The 21470-nt window shown below is 28.0% G+C and overlaps 5 protein-coding genes across 7 annotated transcripts; 1 reads left to right on the plus strand and 4 right to left on the minus strand.

Moving 5' to 3' along the window:
• The first annotated feature begins 3 nt into the window (after positions 1-3).
• LOC114943689 (uncharacterized) lies at positions 4-2137 on the plus strand. Its single transcript, XM_029319361.2, has 4 exons — positions 4-650; positions 740-1124; positions 1209-1478; positions 1597-2137. Exons 1-4 carry the CDS (start codon positions 191-193, stop codon positions 1772-1774), a joined length of 1293 nt encoding a protein of 430 aa, XP_029175194.2. The 5' UTR covers positions 4-190; the 3' UTR covers positions 1775-2137.
• LOC146724971 (putative cytochrome P450 6a13) lies at positions 1944-6220 on the minus strand. Of its 3 annotated transcripts, none has more exons than XM_085487550.1 (6): positions 6039-6220; positions 4397-4771; positions 3663-4188; positions 3259-3480; positions 2802-3053; positions 1944-2688 (listed from the first exon to the last, which is right to left on the minus strand). In XM_085487550.1, exons 2-6 carry the CDS (start codon positions 4727-4729, stop codon positions 2516-2518), a joined length of 1506 nt encoding a protein of 501 aa, XP_085343676.1. In that variant the 5' UTR covers positions 4730-4771; positions 6039-6220; the 3' UTR covers positions 1944-2515. The 3 variants fall into 3 exon arrangements, with proteins under 3 accessions (XP_085343676.1, XP_085343678.1, XP_085343674.1); XM_085487552.1 differs by lacking the exon at positions 6039-6220 and adding an exon at positions 5498-5942; XM_085487548.1 differs by lacking the exon at positions 6039-6220 and adding an exon at positions 5157-5456.
• A 684-nt stretch (positions 6221-6904) lies between these two features.
• Positions 6905-10509, minus strand: LOC114943712 (putative cytochrome P450 6a13). The gene is given in 7 exon segments (XM_029319400.2): positions 6905-7253; positions 7367-7618; positions 7828-8049; positions 8214-8468; positions 8471-8735; positions 8944-9318; positions 10185-10509. Coding segments are annotated over 7 exon segments (1572 nt in total). The 5' UTR covers positions 10215-10509; the 3' UTR covers positions 6905-7080.
• A 1877-nt stretch (positions 10510-12386) lies between these two features.
• LOC114943702 (cytochrome P450 6A1-like) lies at positions 12387-15696 on the minus strand. The gene is made up of 6 exons (XM_029319392.2): positions 15535-15696; positions 14351-14725; positions 13607-14132; positions 13193-13414; positions 12770-13021; positions 12387-12657 (listed from the first exon to the last, which is right to left on the minus strand). The coding sequence occupies exons 2-6, from the start codon at positions 14681-14683 to the stop codon at positions 12485-12487; spliced, it is 1506 nt and encodes a 501-aa protein (XP_029175225.1). The 5' UTR covers positions 14684-14725; positions 15535-15696; the 3' UTR covers positions 12387-12484.
• A 1193-nt stretch (positions 15697-16889) lies between these two features.
• LOC114943700 (putative cytochrome P450 6a13) lies at positions 16890-20787 on the minus strand. The gene is made up of 6 exons (XM_029319389.2): positions 20605-20787; positions 19279-19651; positions 18546-19071; positions 18124-18345; positions 17633-17884; positions 16890-17519 (listed from the first exon to the last, which is right to left on the minus strand). Exons 2-6 carry the CDS (start codon positions 19609-19611, stop codon positions 17341-17343), a joined length of 1512 nt encoding a protein of 503 aa, XP_029175222.2. The 5' UTR covers positions 19612-19651; positions 20605-20787; the 3' UTR covers positions 16890-17340.
• Between the last annotated feature and the right edge of the window lie 683 nt (positions 20788-21470).

Raw genomic sequence — 21470 nt, forward strand, 5'->3', positions numbered from 1 at the left:
TGAACGTGCTTTTTAAATCAACAATATGGCGTAGTGTTCCCTCTTTTTGTTTGTTTGATTTTTTCTCGATATATCTCAGAACAATTATTTACATTCATAATATACATTAAAATTATCTAAAAAGTGAGATATTTGCGCGTTCTCGTCGCAAAGAGTTATCTTCTTATTTTTCGACATTTATTCGTAGAAAATGGATACATGTAAGATGGAAATTTGCGGATTTCTATATGTGAAATCGATGGGAAATAGATACATCGCGCAGAGAGTGAGGAAGAAGACTTTGATGATGTCAAAGGTTTGGAAACGATTGTGGTGCTCCGTAAAGAAATTAAAATCCGGCCTCGTGCAAATACAGTTTGACACTAGATTCAGCGACTTTGCGAAACAAAGTGAAAAGGGAAATTGCATTATAATTCCCTCGAATGCGATTATACATCGTATTCGTTCTAAAACGAAGCAATATGCGTTCGCTGTATCATTAGCGACAGATAAAAAGTCCTTACTGTTGTCCACTAATTCAGAAACTGAAACGCAGCATTGGATGGCAAATATTAGACACTTGTTGAAGCCTAGAAGACATCACTGTATAGAGAAGTCTTATAGCGTGTCCATAGTTGATAATGCACACTCCAAAGCATCAGGTTTAACTGGTAAGTAAAATTTTTAGTATACTTACAACTGCTTTCTCTGTCGATTATAAAGTTTATATTGATTTAATTTTTTATTTAATTTATAAAAGGTTTATACGGAGATTTGATTGCCAACGATACAGAAATTCTTATTAAAGATGTTTGTACTGGTGAAATAATTGAGTCCTTTGAATGGAAAGAATTTAGTCAATTTCACTTAATGACAGCAGGCCGTCCAGAAGATGTAAAGCGCATTTGTGTAGTACATACCACTAAAGAGTTTCGTTGTGGTGTTGGAGAACTTTACATATTTTGTCTTGATGCTATTAAATTATTACAAGATTTAGTGACACAGGGTCGTGGTCCAAAACAAAAATCTTTGAATTTTAATGAAGAAAATCTTGAAACAGTGAAGCAGCATTATAATATTAATAATTCTCTTTCACATTTACAAAAGAATACATCACTTCCTGTTCTTAGCACAGAAACTAATTGGTATGTATTAATATATATAAAAAAATAACAGTACTATACTTGTAATAGTAAACAATTATTTCGAAAATAATATGAAAAATATAGTTTAAGGTCATTAACTTGTACAAATATCAAAGAGAACATATATGAATTAGAACCTAATCTAATCTACAATGACGAAGGTGATTCCTATAATAGAATATCAAATACTTCTGGAATTTATGAAGAAATTACAGATAATAAATATTCTTTAAAACAAAGAACATCTACTTCAAATATGTACAAGGAAACAGATAAAAGTTCATGCAATTTGCAAATGGAACCTCCAGCATTACCACCGAGACAGGGACAACAATCATATGTAGAGGAAGACAGGTATGATTGTAAATTTTAGGTTCAAAATTTTTTTTGGTGCTTTTCTTGTGAGAAAGGCGATAAAGTAAGATTGATTTTAAAACAATTTAAGATTATGTTTCTCTCTCTTTTACAACAGGATCAGTGTTGGACAATATTCTTATTCAAAAAATTCCAATGTTGAAGAACGTATCCAAAAGATTACTTTTACAGACAATAATTATGTTCCAATGTCACCTCAATTAAGAGGCTTTAATATATTTGAATCTGATGACACAAAACACTCAAAAGAAAATGACTATGTTATTATGCGATAGCATTATGTAAATAATAAGATATAGATTAGCAATTTTATAAGATAAAAATATGAAAATATATAAATGTATTTTATTAAAAATTTATAAATTTTTTAACAATTTGTATACAACATTTATCTGATTATATAATATTCTCTCATCATTTGAATTTATCAATCTAAAAAATATATTTGTATTAGTAATTATTTTATTTACATTGTAAATTTAACAAATTTATAAATTTATAATTTATAATTTTTATTAGATAATATGTTGAACAATCTCTGTTGCATATTTTGGACATTGGATACAACTAATTTTGTCTTATATAGGCAATATATATGTAGAAAACACATATTGTATATTCTTTCCATTTTTATACGCTCTTTGCAGAAAAAATATATTACATTTTTAGTCACATATATTTTTTAATCACATGCTATTTTACTATTTGTTTGTATTTTCACTATTCGATTCTATTCTATTTTTTTACTTTCTTCGTAAAGTTTTGTCAAAATTTTAAATATAATTATCAATAATTTTCAATAACAATAAACTTTATATTTTTTAGCTAAATATAATTAGTTAAATGTAATTACATTTTATATTTGATCATCATTATAATATCATTATAATAATGATATGATTCCAACTTAAAATTAAACAATTTATACAATATATGTATTTTACAAACGTAATAACGTAAATTTAAAATAATTACATTGTTACATATGATTTTTGAAAGAAGTGACAAAATTTAAATTAAGTTCGATTAACTTTAATTATTTTCAAATATATTCCATCCTTTGGAGCTAATAGAAACGCTTTAGGATCAATCACGTAGGGTATTTGTGTTTTATCACAAGTTTCGACTTTAAAATTTCGTAGTATTTTTATAAGACCAATCTTGGTCTGATAAATAGCAAAGCGGGAACCTGAAAAGAAATTATTATACAATTATTACAAAAAACTTTTTCAATTAAAATAATTTTTTTTAAAGCAAAACGAACAGAATTTTGAAGAAAATAAATCTTCACATTTCACTTACCGATGCAATTTCTTGGTCCATCACCAAAAGGTAGAAAATGCATCGGATGCCTGGTTCGTTCTGCTTCTTCAGTAAATCTTTCTGGATCAAATATATCTGGCTTCGGATAAATATTCGGATCCCGTTGAATCGCGAAAATCGGAATCCATACCTTTTGGTCTTTCGGTATATTAACTGTGGTATCCTCAAAAGTGTAACTTGTTGTCGTTTGTCTCATAAGAACTGTTGCTGGCGGATATTTTCGCAAAGTCTCTACATATATTAAGAATAGTGAAAGAGAGATGTATTTGTGAAGAGTTATTTATAAATATTCAGTATAAAGTATAAATTATTTTGAAATAAATGCATGTATATATATTAAAAATTAATTTAATAGCAATATAACTATTGATATTTTAATGGCGCTGAAGAACAATAGTAAACCTTTTTTTATTAACATTTGCTTTGAATATCGTACCTTTGAAAACTTTGTCCAAATAATTCATCTTCTTTACGTTTTCGTATATTAAATTGCTACCATTCTTAGTGTACTCTTCGTCAATTTCCTCACGTAACTTGTCTTGTATATTTTGATTTATTGCCAATTCATAGAGTGCATGACTTATGGTCGTTGATGAAGTTTCAAAGCCGGCCAGGAAAAATACGAATGCTTGAGAAGCTATTAAGCTTTCGGTCATTTCTGAAAAGTGAAGTATTTTCCTTTAACGATTTTATTTTGTTTCTTATCAAATATTAAAAATATGAATAATCTAGCTACTTAATAATTAATAGTAAACTATGTTTTTACGCACAAATTCTTAACATGTCCAACTAAAAACATTTGTAAACTAGAAAATATTCATAAAGATGATTGTCACTTACTGATATCTCCCACTTTCTCTGGATGTTTTTTTAATTCACGAAGTAGATCAATGAAATCGTGCCTAATAACATTATTCGTTTCTCTATAGTTCATGGTATCTACAACAACGCGTATGAAAAATTTGGTGACTTCTGATTGTGGTATGATATAACTTAACAACTCGTAGAACCGTGGCATGAGTTGTCTTAGTCTTATTCGTAGCATATTCCTCCACGTTGGTGTGAAAGCTAATCTTCCCATCTTGCGAAATTCGCTTTCTTCGTCTGATAAAGCGTTCATTTCAATGCCAAAAACGCAATTACCAATTACATCGGTCGTGTATTTGGCGGTCAATTCGCGACATTCTATCGGCTCGTTCTTTTTCACTATTTTATCTATATATTGTTCAAGATGATCGGCGCATTCCGACATTAAAGAGAACATCTCTTTTAATTTACCGGATGTAAAAACGGGCGACAATCGTGTTCTTAAAGGTCGCCATCTTTTAGGCTCCAAAGCGAAAAGATGTTGCGACAATGGATCAGCCTGAAATATAATAAAAACAATTACAATCGAATAAGTTTTCGTGATTTAAGAACATTTTTAGATTACACGTAATTAAATAAAAAAACTTATTTTATAACTAATGTTACGATTTTCAATAATTCCGATTATGGGAAAGAAAAATATCAAAGTTATCGAATTGCACTTATATAATTCAAATATTATAAGTTTAAAACATTTTTACACATACTTTTTCGCTAACAGGAAATCCTCTGTCGGCGAATTTAGAAAAATCTTTGATGAGAATATCCTTAATTAACTCAGGATCTTTTACAATAAGAATTGGTGTTTTTCTAGCGAATATTCCAAACATGGATTCATCTTTGTACTCGTTATACATATCCTTCAAGTAGTCACCAAGGAATTTTGTATTAAGCATGACATCTTTAAAATTACCGAAACCCGGTATCGGTTGTGGACCGCGAATGCCACGTGATTTCCAAAAGTCATAGGTCGATGTCAAATAATAATACATAGCGAGACATATTGCAGCAATGCCGCACAATATTTCAAAAGGCCCCATTATATCTTGCAGCTGTTGATCAATTATCTCGAGCAATGTTTGCTGAAAAATGAATAAAACAAATTTAAAAATAGTGTGTTCTAAGAAGTTAAAAATTTAATAAAAAAGTTTGATAAAAATATATATTTGACGAAATATACATTTATGATATTTAAATTTAGGCAGATTTTATTGATATCTGACAGATCGATAGATTCCTTACATTTATATATGTACATGCATATAGTCGAAATTGAAATACTGATCGAAATATAAAAACTTTCTTTCAGAAAGAATACTAAACAAATGTTTACAGATTACTGAGATATAAAATGACACACATCTTATTCATATCGCGCAAATTATCTTTCTTTTGGATCTTATCAATGTAATTTAGCAACCAGTCATGAAATAAAATTTTATGATGTTTATGAATGTACAATCTTACCATTTCTCTCGTGCATGATTACTTGTTTTTATATACCCGATTACAATTTAATTAAAGAAAATATTTTCATACGCATTTGAATCAAATTTACCATTGAAGCTACCTAGATAAATCTTGCAAGACATTAAAATCAAACGAACAAGAAATCATTCCTTCATCTTAATACAGTATATCACGAAGATGGAAGAAAGCTCTTGAGTTGTGTATTTATTAATAATAAAGTGGAGATAAAGTAGGCGATAAAGTATACGGCAGAAGTTGATAGATTTGCAGAGAGAAGTTTGCAAAGATTATTAATAAGTATATACACAGATTATTAACATATAACAAATAACACTCACTGTATAGTTTGGAATTAAATGATTTGTTTCAAGATTATGCGTTAAGAACAAAAACTTGATGCGTACTATTATAAATTCTAGTTAACGCGACATAATAAAATCAGATGTGACGTTCACCAGCAACACCTCGGAACTACAAATACAGCAAGATGATATGATGTTGTTTATGACATGTTTGTGTATGTATATACATGAACGAATGGAAAAGTGTTGAATCACTCTTTACGATAAAATTCCTCTCGACCAATCACGTTTTTTTTATCCGCATGTGATCGCACTTGACTGTGAAACTGAGGACCGTGAGATATACGAGAATTGAGGACAGTCTCCTCTCTTCAAGGAGGAAATACAAGTACATTATTTCTTTCAAAAAGAAAACAAAGAAAAATTTATCTTTGAAAATGTTATAATTATTTATATACGCGATATATACGATATGAATGTTTTACGCGTTTCACAAGCCTTACGAACCGCATTCGAATAAACGACAAATATGTGACGTACTTGAATGCAATAGTAATTGATAATTGCAGCAACTCACACATACGCAGCTATCCTAGTCGATCAGCTTGCAACGATGTGTCTGGAAGTAATACGTCGTGGTCCAAGTTGGATCAAATTATAAAGCATATGCACTACCATATTAGATGTCCGAGCAACTTGAGTCACGATGAATTGCGCAAAATATATCTAAGAGATTCATCTGCAGCTCCAAATGTTCAAATACATGACTTTGCAAAAAATAATATCGAGAAGAATTAATTGATTAGATAACCTGTTTTTAGTCATACTGTACATTACATGCACTATATGCCGATACGTATAAACACTGCAACGCAATTTGTTAATAAAATTAACTCATAAGGTAATTATCGTTTTTCGATAATTATAAAATGATCAAAATGATGTCATAATAATTACTGTGGCTATCTGGGAATTTATAATATCTATTTATAATAACTATTTGTGATTGTAAGATAGAATATATAAAATACATTCTATTAGATATATTGAATTAACAATTAACTTTTTACATTATCGTAACTAAATTATGGATATTATTTTGTATATGTAGATCAACTTTAAAAAAAAAATAACTTCAAATAAAAATTTTGATACATTTTTTCAGAATTATTTATATGTGAAGAGTATGATATTCATGTGGATTATATTATATCCATTATTTATATTTATTAATGTAGAGAGTATTAACATTCGATATTGCGTTGCCACGTTTAACAATATATACAACAGTTTAAAGATAAAGTGTAAAATATGTATTTGATCAAAATCGCTGCTAATAAAGAGAAAGAAATTTGCGGATTATGTTAAAAATAAATTTATAAAACTAAATAATAAAGTTAAAAATGATATCAATTAATTAATAATTAAACTTATTTATTAATTAGCATAGACTATTTTTTAGCTAAATATAATTATATTTTATTTTTGGTCATTGTTATAATCGTGAAATAATTTAAAGTTAAACAGTTTATATATTGTATGTCGAGCGTATAAAAACGTAAATTTAAAATAATTAAATTAATTTTTTTACACATGCTTTTTAAGAGAAATGATCAAATTTAAGTTCGATTGATTTTAATTATTTTCAAATGTATTCCACCATTCGGAGCTAATAGAAACGCTCTAGGATCAGTTACGTAGGGTATTTGCGTTTTATCACAAGTTTCGACTTTAAAATTTCGTAGAATTTTTATAAGACCAATCTTGGTCTGATAAATAGCAAAACGGGAACCTGAAAAAAATTATACAATTATTACAAGACAAGTTTTTTATTTTAAATATTTTTTTCTTTAAAAGCAAAACGAACAGAATTTTGAAGAAAATATATCTACACATTTCACTTACCGATGCAATTTCTTGGTCCATCACCAAAAGGTAGAAAATGCATCGGATGTCTAGTTTGCATTGCTTCTTCAGCAAACCTTTCTGGATCAAATATATCTGGCTTTGGATAAATATTTGGATCCCGATGAATCGCAAAAATCGGAATCCATATCTTCTGATCTTTTGGTATATTGACTATGGTATTCTCGAAAGTATAACTTGACATTGATTTTCTCATAAAAATTGTCACTGGTGGATATTTTCGTAATGTCTCTGCATATTAACGACAATATAAGATATAATTATTTCAAGAGTTACTTGTGAAATATAAGTTATTCATATATTTCAAAAATTAATATATTAATTTAAATTCATATATTAAAAATTAATTTACCAACAACAAAACTTGATATACTAATAATGCTGAAAATAAACAGCATATATTTTTCTTTTATATTAATTTTTTTCTTCGAATATCGTACCGTTAAAAACTTTGTCCAAGTAATTCATCTTCTTTACATTCTCGTATATTAAATTGTTACCATTCTTAGTGTACTCTTCGTCAATTTCCTTACGTAATTTCTCTTGTACATCTTGATTTAATGCCAATTCATAGAGTGCATGGCTTATGGTCGTTGACGAAGTTTCAAAACCGGCCAGGAAAAACACGAATGCTTGAGAGGCTATCAAGCTTTCGGTCAGTTCTGAAATATTAAATTTTCATGTCATTAAAAATTATATGTATAATCTAGCTATTTAATGATTAATAATAAACTGATATATTTTGTGTACGCACAAATTCATAAACGTTTTTGTCTATAAAATATTTATATAATAGGAAATATTCATGAGGATAGTAGTCACTTACTGATATCTCCCACTTTCTCTGGATGTTTTTTTAATTCACGAAGTAGATCAATGAAATCGTGCCTAATAACATTATTCGTTTCTCTATAGTTCATGGTATCTATAACAACGCGTATGAAAAATTTGGTGACTTCTGATTGTGGTATGATATAACTTAACAATTCGTCGAATCGTGGCATGATTTGTCTTATTCTCATTCGTAGAATATTTTTCCACGTTGGTGTGAAAGCTAATCTTCCCATTCTGCGAAATTCGCTTCGTCCGACAAAGCGTTCATCTGAATACCGAAAACGCAATTACCGATTACATCGGTCGTATATTTGGCCGTCAATTCGCGACATTCTATCGGCTCGTTCTTATTCACTATTTTATCTATATATTGTTCAAGATGATCGGCGCATTCCGACATTAAAGAGAACATGTCCTTTAATTTACCGGATGTAAAAACGGGCGACAATCTTGTTCTTAAAGGTCGCCATCTTTTAGGCTCCAAAGCGAAAAGATGTTGCGACAATGGATCAGCCTGAAATATAATAAAAACAATTACTATCGAATAAGTTTTCGTGATTTAAGAACATTTTTAGATTACACGTAATTAAATAAAGAAACTTATTTTATAACTAATGTTACGATTTTCAATAATTCCGATTATGGGAAAGAAAAATATCAAAATTATCGAATTGCACTTATATAATTCAAATATTATAAGTTTAAAACATTTTTACACATACTTTTTCGCTAACAGGAAATCCTCTGTCGGCGAATTTAGAAAAATCTTTGATGAGAATATCCTTAATTAACTCAGGATCTTTTACAATAAGAATTGGTGTTTTTCTAGCGAATATTCCAATCATGGATTCATCTTTGTACTCGTTATATATATCCGTTGAGTAGTCACCAATGGATTTTGTAGTAAACATAACATCTTTAAAATTACCGAAACCCAGTATCGGTTGTGGACCACGAACTCCACGCGATTTCCAAAAGTCGTAGGTCGATGTCAAGTAATAATACATAGCGAGACATATCGCAGCAATGCCGCACAATATTTCATAAGGTTCCATTGTATCCTGCAGCTTTTCACCAATTATCTCGAGCAACGTTTGCTAAGAAAGGAAAAAAACAATTTCCGAAAATGCTTGTGGTAAATAATTAAAAATTTATCATTTTATGATTTAAGCTATTTTTTAAGACATGCATTAAAATTAAACAAACAAGAAATCATTCCTTCACTTTAATACAGTATATCACGATGATGTAAGAGAGCTATTGAGCTGTGTATTTATTAGTAACGAAGTGGAGATAAAAGCTGATTTTTGGCGTTATTCTCGTATGTATATTAGAATGTGTATCGAACCAATGAGAATCGTATATTTCGATTGTGGTACACATTGGTTGTTATACCAGAATGACGCCAAAAATCGCTTAAAGTAGGCGATAAAATATATGGCAGAAGTTGACAGATAGTTTGTAAAGATAAATTTACAAAGAATATTAATATATACACTGAAAAAAGTTTGTTAAATTAACAAATATTTAGTTTAATATACGTTCAAATAAATCATTTATTTGAAACAAATAAATATTTATTTGATATAAAAAATATTTATTTGATATAAGAAAATTCTTTTTAAAACAAATAAATATTTATTTGTTTCAAATAAATGATTTATTTGAACAAATTGAACTAAATATTTGTTTATTTAACAAACTTTTTTTGAGTGTATACAGATTATTAACAATATAATAACAAATAACACTCACTGTTTAGTTTGGAATTAAAGGATCTGCTTCAAGAATGAAAACTTGTTACGTATTATTATAAATTTAAATTAATGCGACGTAATAGAATCAGAAGCAGTTCACCAGCCACATCTCGGACCAACAAATGAATTAATATGACTGCATCAAAATGCAATTAAGAAGATGCATCAAGTTGTTTTTTATCACACGTTTGTGTATGTATACGCACCAGTGAATGATAAATTGTTGTATCACTCATAAAACTCCTTTTACTCGTCGATAAAACTCTCGACAAATTACATTTTCTTTGTTCGCAAATAAATGCTATCCGCAAATGATCGCATTTGACCGTGAAATACGAGAATTTAGAACATTCCTCTCTTCAAGGAGGGAATACAAGAAGTACATTTTGAAATAATTTCTTTCAAAAATAATATGAAGATAAAATTATCTTTCAAAATGTTATAATTATTCACACGATATATACGATATTAATGTTTTACGCGCTTCGCAAGCCTTATGGCGGACAGCACTCGACTAAACGAATAATATGTGACATACTTGAATGCGATAGTAATTGATAATTGTAGCAGCTCATACACCCACAGCTATCTCAGTCAACCAACTCGCAACGATGTGACAGGAGATAATATACGTTGTCCAAATTGGACAAATTATAAAGCTATGCGCCCACCATTAGAAGTAACGTGAGTTACAATAAATTGCGCAAAATATATCTAATTGTAAGAGGTTCATCTCCAATCTCAAATGTTTGAATACATGACTTTGCAAATAATAATATCGTGAAGAATTAATTGATTAGATAACTTGTTTTTAGTCATACTGTACAGGGTGTTTCCGATACATACACATCATTATGTCGGGTTGCCTATGCTTACCGACAGGGGCATGCTTTATGAGAAAGGAAGTCGACTTTATTGTTTTATATATACAGAGTGAACACTTGTGAAATTGGGTAATATAGATAAAATATAATTTAATAATATAGATAAAATAAGATAGATAAAATTTATTAATCAAATTTTACTAAAATTTTCCTAAAAAATATTTTCGGCAACCCGACATAATGATGTGTATGTATCGGAAACATCCTGTATATTACATATACTATATACTGATACGTACAAACGCTGCAACGCATTGGGTTAGTAAAATTAACTCATAAAATAATTATTTTCTGTAATTATATAATTTAATATTTATTTATAATATTTATTTGATTCTAAAATATAGAATATAAAATACATTATATTGGATATATTGAATTAAAATGAACTTTTTACATTATTTTAACTAAATTATGGATTTTGTTTTGTATGAATAAAAATAAAAGAAAAACATTAAATATAAATTTTGATCAATTTTTTCAGAATTTTTAATGTGTGAAAAGAATGATATTTATATATGGATTACATTACATCCATTGTTTGAATTTATTAATCTAGTGTTAGAGCATATCATCCAGTGTGATTATTTTGTTTACATTTCACTTTATAGATGTATATTAGAATTGTAACTTATTGTGTGTGTTATTTCTATGATTTTAAGAAATGGTGGCTTTTCTTGAAGTCACAGAATGGAAACAATTTATAGATATATAGATAAAACTCTAGCAAACATTTATTTTGTATTTTCTCAAACTTCCGTTAAGTCGTGTACTTTGAAGAATGTTTAATGTTTCCGGCAAGAAATTATTCGTAAGATAAAAATATACTAAATTTCTAAACAAAGAATAAATTTAGCAAGTTATACAATTTACATTCTATAAAATTCTATTAATTAAATATTAATATGAAATTCAGCCTGGATACAGGTTAATACGAAGTGCAAAAATTAGTCACAATTTTGTTATAAAATATTTCTTTATTTAAATTTTAATTTGTTAATTTTGTATATCAAAGTCTTTTTGATTTATTATAATTAAAAATTAGTTTTATATATCGATGCAATATTTTAATCTATATCTGAAAGGTATATCTTCGCTAAAGAAATAAATAATATATACATCACAAGAAGGAGAAACGTAAATATTTTTTACGTTATTAATAATAGTACTTATACTGTCTTTTATATTCTATGCTAATTTATAAATTTATAATTAATTTAAAATATATAATTATAGATAACGTTCTCGATATTGTGTTGCAACGTTTAATAATGTACAGTGATTTAAAAATAAAGTGTAAAATATTTATTTGGCCAAAATTGCAGCTAATAAAGAACAAGAAATTCAAAGATTATGTTAAAAGTAAATTTATAAAACTAAATAATAATAAAGTTAAAAATGATATCAATTAATTGATAATTAAACTTATTTATATTAATTAACGTAGTCCATTTTACTTAGCTAAATATAATTACATTTTATCTTTAGTCCATTGTTATAATAGTGAAATAATTTAAACTTAAACAATTTATACAATATATGTATTTTACAAACGTAATAACGTAAATTTAAAATAATTACATTGTTACATATGATTTTTGAAACAAATGACAAAATTTAAATTAAGTTCGATTAACTTTAATTATTTTCAAATATATTCCATCCTTTGGAGCTAATAGAAACGCTTTAGGATCAATCACGTAGGGTATTTGTGTTTTATTACAAGTTTCGACTTTAAAATTTCGTAGTATTTTTATAAGACCAATCTTGGTCTGATAAATAGCAAAGCGAGAACCTGAAAAGAAATTATTATACAATTATTACAAGAAGTTTTTCAATTAAAATAATTTTTTTTAAAGCAAAACGAACAGAATTTTAAAGAAAATAAATCTTCACATTTCACTTACCGATGCAATTTCTTGGTCCATCACCAAAAGGTAGAAAATGCATCGCATTCCTGGTTTGCATTGCTTCTTCAGTAAATCTTTCTGGATCAAAAATATCTGGCTTCGGATAAATATTCGGATCCCGTTGAATCGCAAAAATCGGAATCCATACTTTTTGGTCTTTTGGTATATTAACTGTGGTACCCTCGAAAGTGTAACTTGACGTCGTTTGTCTCATAAGAAATGTCACTGGCGGATATTTTCGTAATGTTTCTACATATTAAAAAAATGTAAGAGATATAACTATTTGAAGTTATTTGTGAAATTTAAGTAATATAAATTAATATATTAAAAGTTAACAATAAAACTTGATATTCTAATGATGTTGAAAATCAACAACATATATTTTTCTTTTTCATTAACTTTTTTCTTTGAATATCGTACCGTTAAAAACTTTATCCAAGTAATTCATCTTCTTTATGTTCTCGTATATTAAATTGCTACCATTTTTAGTGTACTCTTCGTCAATTTCCTCACGTAATTTGTCTTGTACATCTTGATTTATTGCCAATTCATAGAGTGCATGGCTTATGGTCGTTGATGAAGTTTCAAAGCCGGCCAGGAAAAACACGAATGCTTGAGAAGCTATCAAGCTTTCGGTTAATTCTGAAATGTGATATTTTCTTATATTATTTTTATTACCATGTGGTATTTTTTTGTTAAATATTAAAAATTATATGCATAATCTATAGCTAATGATTAATTATGAACTAATATATCTTGTATACGCACAAATTCATAAACATTTCCGTCTCAAAAATATTTGTATGATAAGAAATATTTATAATAGTTACTTACTGATATCACCCACTTTCTCAGGATGTTTTTTTAATTCACGAAGTAGATCAATGAAATCATGTCTAATGACATTATTCGTTTCTCTATAGTTCATGCTATCTACAACGACACGTATGAAAAATTTGGTGACTTCTGATTGTGGTATGATATAACTTAACATGTCGTAGATCCGTGGCATGCTTTCTCTTATTCTTAATCGTAGAATATTCTTCCACGTTGGTGTGAAAATTAATCTTCCCATCCTGCGAAATTCGCTGTCTTCGTCCGACAAAGCGTTCATCTCAATGCCGAAAACGCAATTACCGATTACATCGGTCGTGTATTTGGCCGTCAATTCGCGACATTCTATCGGCTCGTTTTTTTTCACTATTTTATCTATATATTGTTCAAGATGATCGGCGCATTCCGACATTAAAGAGAACATCTCCTTTAATTTACCGGATGTAAAAACGGGCGACAATCTTGTTCTTAAAGGTCGCCATCTTTTAGGCTCCAAAGCGAAAAGATGTTGCGATAATGGATCAGTCTGCAATATAGTAAAAAACAATTATAATTGAATAAGTTTTCGAAATTAAAAAACATTTTTTTAGGTGACACGAGATTAAATGAAGAAACTTATTTTATTACTATAATGTTACGATTTTTAATAATTCCGATTATTGGAGAGAAAAATATCAAAGTTATCGAAACCCATTTATATAGTTTGAGTATTATAATATAAGTTTAAAATATTTTTATACTTGCTTTTTCACTAACAGTAAGTCCTCTGTCGGCGAATTTGGAGAAATCTTTGATGAGAATATCTTTAACTAACTCAGGATCTTTTACAATAAGAATTGGTGTTTTTCTAGCGAATATTCCAATCATGGATTCATCTTTGTACTCTTTATACATATCCATCAAGTATTCACCAGCAAATTTTTTATTAAACATAACATCTTTAAAATTACCGAAAACTGGTATCGGTTCTGGACCGCGAATGCCACGTGATTTCCAAAAATCGTAGGTCGATGTCAAGTAATAATACATAGCGAGACATATTGCAGCAATGCCGCACAATATTTCAAAAGGCCCCATTATATCCTGTAGCTGTTGATCAATTATCTCGAGCAACGTTTGCTGAAAAATGAATAAAACAAATTTAAAAATAGTGTGTTTTAAGAAGTTAAAAATTTCATAAAAAAGTTTGATAAAAATATATATTTGACGAAATATACATTTATGATATTTAAATTTAGGCAGATTTTATCGATATCTAATTGATAGAAAGATTGCTTACATAGATATAAGTACATGCATACAGTCGAAATCGAAAATACTGATCGAAATATAAAAACTTTCTTTCAGAAAGAATACTAAGCAAATGTTTACAGATTACTGAGATATAAAATGACACACAACTTATTCATATTGCGCAAATTATGATGTTATGCAAATTATCTTTTTTTTAGATCTTATTACTGTAATTTAGTAACCAGTCATAAAATAAAATTTTAATTTATGATATTTATGAATGTATAATCTTATCATTTCTCTCGTACATGATTACTCGTTTCTATATACCCGATTACAATTTAATTAAAGAAAATATTTTCATACGCATTTCAAATTTACCAATTAATTAATACGCAATCAAATTTACTAATTAATTAAAATTATCAATTTATAATTGAAGCTAATTAGATATATCTTTCAAGACATTAAAATCAAACAAACAAAAAATGTTTCCCTCGCATTAATACAGTACGTATATCACGAAGATGTAAGAAAGCTTTAGATCTGTGTATTTATTAATATATTATTAAGGAAATGGAGATAAAAAGTAGGCGATAAAGTATACGGCTGAAATTGACAGATGGTTTGCAGAGAAGTTTGCGAAGATTATTAACATATGCACAGATTATTAATATATAACAAATAACACTCACTGTATAGTTGGAAATTATAACATCTGCTTCAAGATTATGCTTCCAGAATAGAAACTTGTTGCGTACTATTAGAAATTCAAATTAACGCGACGTAATAAAATCAGATGTGGTGTTTGTCAGCAACACTTCGGAACTACTAATGCATCAGGATGATATGACATTGTTATTTACTACACTTTTGTGTATGTATGCATTTCAGCAAATGGAAAAGTGTTGCATCACTCTTCACGATAAATTTTCTCTTGATAAATCACATTTTTTTGTCCGCAAGTAAATGATACATTCGCAAATGATCGCATTGGAGCGTGAAATACGGAGAATTGAGGACATTCTCCTCTCTTCAAGAAGGGAATACAAGTACATTTCGAAATGATTCCTTTGAAAAAAGATACGAAGATAAAATTATCTTTAAAAATATTATAATTATTCATACGATATACGATGTGAATGTTTTACGCACTTCGCAAGACTTACGAAGGACAGCATTCGAATAAGCGATTAATATGTGACATATGCATTACCATATTAGATGTCCGAGCAACCTGAGTCACGATGAATTGCGCAAAATACATCTTTAAGATACATCTTCAGCGCAAAAATGTTCAAATGTATGACTTTGTAAATAATAATAATGAAAAAAATTAATTGATTAGATCATCTGTTTTTATAGTCATACTGTACATTACATATACTATCTGTATACTGACAATGAGGCATACGTACAAACGCTGCAACGCAATTTGTTAGTACAGTCATTACTTATAATATATAATTATCATTTTTTGGTAATTATAATTTATATCTATTTATAACATCTATTTTATTGGATTGTGTTTTGTATAGATAAATTATATAAAAACAATTTTAAATGTAAATTTTGGTAAATTTTTTCAGAACATTTAATATGTGAAGATTATGATATTCATATGGATTACATTACATCTATTATTTGAATTTATTAATTCAGAGCATATCCTCCAGTGATTATTTTGTTTACATTTTACTTTATGGATGTATATTAGAATTATAACTTGATGTTTGTGTTATTTTTATCATTTAAAAAGTAGTGGCTTTTCTTGAAGTCACAGAATGGAAACAGTATATAGATATATAGATAAACTCTCTAGCAAACATTTATTTTGTATTTTCTCAAAATTTCGTTAAGTCGTGTGCTTAAAAAAATGTCTAATTCTTCCGGCAAGAAATTATTCATAAGATAAGAATATACTAAATTACTAAACAAAAAATAAATTTATCAATTTATACAATTTACATTCTATAAAATTCTATTAATTGAATATTAATGAAGATCAAACTGGATACAGGCTAATAAGAAGTGCAAAAATTAGTCACAATTTTGTTATAAAATATTTCTTTATTTAAACTTTAATTTGTTAATTATGTATATCAGAGTCTTTTTGATTAATTATAATTAAAAATTAGTTTTACGTATCGGTGCAATATTTTAATCTATATCTGAAAAGTATATATCGTATTGAATATTTGTATTAAATAATTTTTATCTACCCTTCCTTTTTTCTCTTTTTCTCTAAGCTTATCAGAATCTTCTGAATTGATATAATAACATAAATATTGATATAGTATGTATTCAATTTTGATATGTACTTTAACTATACTTGATTACAAAATGCACTTTATTATTGCGTTTTTCTAAATTTAAAATATTATTGACATAGATTATTTTAACAATTAACATAATTGTTATAATAACAATTAATTATAATTAAAAATCACTAAATTACATTTCTCCACGCATGCTTCCTAAGAGAAATAACAAAATTTCAACTAATTGTAAGTACGATTGATTTTTGTTATTTTCAAATGTATTCCACCCTTTGGAGCTAATAAAATCGCATTAGGATCAATTACGTAGGGTATTTGCGTTTTATCACAAGTTTCAACTTTATAGCTTCGTAGTATCTTTATAAGACCAATCTTTGTCTGATGAATGGCGAATCGAGCACCTGAAAAATAATTAAATAAGTATTACAAGAAAATTTACATATTAATATAATTTTTCCTTTAAAAGCAGAACGAACAACATTTGAAGAAATTTAATCTACACATTTCATTTTACCAATGCAATTTCTTGGTCCATCACCAAAAGGTAGATAATGCATCGCATGCCTGGTTTGCACTACTTCGTCAGCAAATCTGTCTGGATCAAAAATATCTGGCTTCGGATAAATATTCGAATCCCGATGAATAGCGAAAATCGGAATCCATACCGTTTGATCTTTTGGTATACTAACATTAGTACCCTCGAAAGTATAACTTGATATTGATTGTCTTCTAAGAACTGTCCCTGGCGGATATTTCCGTAAAGTCTCTATATATATGTTAAAAACAATGAAAGGAAGAATTAATTATGCTGCATTATATATGAGTCTATGTAAAAAATACAAATTATTTAGAAATACATGTGTATATATTATTAGAATTAATTTATCAGCAATTACACTATTGAAATTCTAATGACGCTGATAAACAACAGCAAAGCTTTTTTTTATTCATATATATATATATATATATATATATATATTTTTTTTTTTTTTGCGAATGACGTACCTTTGAAAACTTTGTCCAAGTAATTCATCTTCTTTACGTTCTCATATATTAAATTGCTACCGTTCTTAATGTACTCTTCGTCAATTTCCGCACGTAATTTGTCCTGTATATCTTGATTTAATGCCAATTCATAGAGTGCATTGCTTATGGTCGTCGATGAAGTTTCAAAGCCAGCAACGAAAAATACAAATGCTTGAGAAGTTATTAAACTTTCGGTTAATTCTGAAATGTGATATTTTCTTTATACGAATAATATCTGTTTTTGTAAAATATTAAAAATTATGTGAATTATCTATCTGCTTTAGGATTAATGTACATATAGTAAACTAATATATATTCTATACGTACAAATTTATTAACTTTTTCTTTTAAAAACATTATGTTTGATAGAGAATATATTCAAAAAGAAAATCGTCACTTACTGATATTGCCTACTTTATCTGGATGTTTTTTTAATTCGCGCAGAATATCAATGAAATCGTGCCTAATGACATTATTCGTTTCTCTATATTTCATAGTATCTCTAACAACGCGTGTAAAAAATGTGGTTATCTCAGAGTGTGGTAGAAGATAATGGATCACTCCGTACAGCCGTGGCATGAATTCTGTTATTGTTGAACGTAAATAAGTTTTCCAGCTTGGCGCGAAAATTAATCTTCCCATCCTGCGAAATTCGCTGTCTTCATCCGATAGAGCATTCATCTCTAGGCCAAAAGCGCATGTACCGATTACATCGGTCGTGAATTTGGCTGTCAATTCGCGACATTCTACCGGTTCGTTCTTGTCAATTAGTTTATCTATATATTGTTCAAGATGATCGGCGCATTCCGACATTAAAGAGAACATCTCCTTTAATTTACCGGATGTAAAAACGGGCGACAATCTTGTCCTTAAAGGTCGCCATCGTTCATGTTCCAAGCTAGCAAGATTTTGCGACAATGGAGCAGCCTGCAATATAATGAAAAGATATAATAAAGTAATTATTATTAGCATAATTATAATTAAGCTTTTGAAATTTAAAAACATTCTTGCTAGATTACATAAAATTGACAGAAAAAACGCAATTTACCTATAATATAAAGATATTTAATAATTCTGTTTATTGAGGGAAAAATTATCACGTATACTAAAAGTTTAACATATTTTTACACTAACTTTTGCATTAACAGGACGTCCTCTGTTTGCGAAATTGGAAAAATCTTTAATGAGTATATTTTTAATTAATTCTGGATTTTTTACAAGAAGGATTGGGGTTTTTCTAGCAAATATTCCAATCATGTCTTCATCTTTGTACTCGTTATATATATCCCTCAAATAGTCACCAGTGAATTTTTTATTGAATATGACATCTTTGAAATTACCGAAACCCGGTAACGGTTTCGGACCGCGAACGCCACGTGATTTCCAAAAGTCATAGTTTGATGTCAAATAATAATAAACAGCGAGACATATCGCAGCAATGCCGCACAATATTTCAAAAGGTTCCATTGTATTGCAGCTGTCGATTAATTATCTCAAGAGACGTTTGCTAAAATAGAAAGAACAATATTTCATCAGAAGAAGCTTGTTTTAAGAAATAAAAATTTAAAAAGAGGTTCACGATAAATCAAATACATATTTAACGAAAACATATTTAAGATAACTGAATTTAAGTTGATTATACCGATATCAAAGAAAGTATGTTCGAGAGATCTCATACATAAGCATATTTGATGCACATACATATAGTGCTAAATTTAAAATATAAATTGGTGTATAAAAATTTCCTTTCTGGAAGAATACTAAACAAATATTGACAAGTTATTCAAATAAAAAATTAAATAATTTTGTATAGCGCTCAAAGTATGATATTATTTTAAAGAGTCAAGGAAAACTAACAATAAATCAGACTTATATGGTATAGGATTTTATAATATTATGCGAAAGAAAATATTTTCTTGTTTTTAGTTTATAATAATGAATATTTAAAAAATTTTTTAAGAGTTCTTAGCATATTGTCAAAAAGATATTTTTTGTTAAAGCGAACTATTACTTAAATGAAGAAGATTCAACAGCGTGAATATTTTTCTTAGCACTTACAATATTTTTCTGTTTTGTAACAATTCTTCGGAATCACGAATGCATCAAGCTGATATAACGTTATTATTTATCACACATGTTTATATACACTAGCAAAATAATTGCATGACTTGGATAAAATTCGTTTCGATGTATCACACTTTTTTCGTCAACAAATGATTGATTATTGCAAATGAACGCATTTGATGAAATAGGAAAATTGAGACTATTCACTTGTTTCTAAAGACGGAGTTTGTACATACATACATACATATACGTACATTTCGAAATGACTTTTCACAAGAAGGATATGAAATGATTTTTTAAAATGTTATGATTATTTGTACGATATAGTTGAAATGTATGTTTTATACGATTCGCACATTAATAATGGACAACAAATAATCGGTTAATATGACGTACCTAATTGCAGTGGTTACGCAATTTATAATTGCAGCAGCTTGCACATCCGCAGTTATTCTAGCAGTTATTCTACCAACTTGTCACGATGACTGGAAATAATATATGTCGTAGTACAAGTTGTATCAAATGATAAAGTGTCATTGTAAGGAGATGTTCGAAAAACAAAAGTGGCAATGAATTGCAGAAAATATATCTTATAAATTCACAAAATGTCTTTGCAAATGCATAACACCGAGAAGAATTAATTGATTAGATAAGCTATATTGTACACTACATGTATTATATGTATACTGAGATATACATACATACAAACGCTGCAACGCAGTTTGATAGTACAGTCAACTTATAAAATAATTATTGTTTTTCGGTAATTATAATTTATAATAACTATTTATAAATACTATTTGATTATAAGACATAGAATGTAAAATACATCACACGAGATATATATTGATCTATAACAATGAACTTTTTATATTATCATAACTAATTTATGGATATAGTTTTGTATAGATAAACTATAAAGAAATAAATTTAAATATAAATTTTCGTGAGAATTTTTAAAGTATGTAGAAGATGATATTCATATGGAATATATTATATCCATTACTTATTTTAATTTATCTAGAGCATATCGTCCATTGATTATTTTTGTTTACGTTTTACTTTATGGATGTATATTAAAATTGCAACTTGTTGGTTGTGTTATTATTACCATTTTAATAAATAGTGGCTTTTCTTGAAGTCACAGAATTGATATATTTTTGGACCGGATTAATTGGATTGCGTGAAATATAATAAAATAAATATATGTTGATATTAGTAATATGTAGACATATTAATAATATGTATTAAATTTCGATGTA

This window comes from Nylanderia fulva, unplaced genomic scaffold (assembly GCF_048542155.1).
Source record: "Nylanderia fulva isolate GAGA-0341 unplaced genomic scaffold, ASM4854215v1 Scaffold11, whole genome shotgun sequence".
Taxonomy (NCBI): Eukaryota; Metazoa; Arthropoda; class Insecta; order Hymenoptera; family Formicidae; genus Nylanderia; species Nylanderia fulva.

Bases quoted from the DNA above. Each gene is read 5' to 3' on its own strand.
- LOC114943689 (XM_029319361.2), top strand. From the start codon at position 191: ATGGATACATGTAAGATGGAAATTTGCGGATTTCTATATGTGAAATCG. The intron at 1,125-1,208 runs GTATGTATTAAT...TGAAAAATATAG, and splicing joins CTTAGCACAGAAACTAATTG to TTTAAGGTCATTAACTTGTA. The intron at 1,479-1,596 runs GTATGATTGTAA...CTTTTACAACAG, and splicing joins TCATATGTAGAGGAAGACAG to GATCAGTGTTGGACAATATT.
- LOC146724971 (XM_085487548.1), bottom strand. The intron at 4,189-4,396 runs GTATGTGTAAAA...ATTATATTTCAG, and splicing joins GATTTCCTGTTAGCGAAAAA to GCTGATCCATTGTCGCAACA. The intron at 3,054-3,258 runs GTACGATATTCA...TAATATATGTAG, and splicing joins TTTGGACAAAGTTTTCAAAG to AGACTTTGCGAAAATATCCG.
- LOC114943702 (XM_029319392.2), bottom strand. From the start codon at position 14,683: ATGGGGCCTTTTGAAATATTGTGCGGCATTGCTGCAATATGTCTCGCT. The intron at 14,133-14,350 runs GCAAGTATAAAA...ACTATATTGCAG, and splicing joins GACTTACTGTTAGTGAAAAA to ACTGATCCATTATCGCAACA. The intron at 13,415-13,606 runs GTAAGTAACTAT...ATCACATTTCAG, and splicing joins TGAGAAAGTGGGTGATATCA to AATTAACCGAAAGCTTGATA.
- LOC114943700 (XM_029319389.2), bottom strand. From the start codon at position 19,611: ATGGAACCTTTTGAAATATTGTGCGGCATTGCTGCGATATGTCTCGCT. The intron at 18,346-18,545 runs GTAAGTGACGAT...ATCACATTTCAG, and splicing joins AGATAAAGTAGGCAATATCA to AATTAACCGAAAGTTTAATA. The intron at 17,885-18,123 runs GTACGTCATTCG...ACATATATATAG, and splicing joins CTTGGACAAAGTTTTCAAAG to AGACTTTACGGAAATATCCG.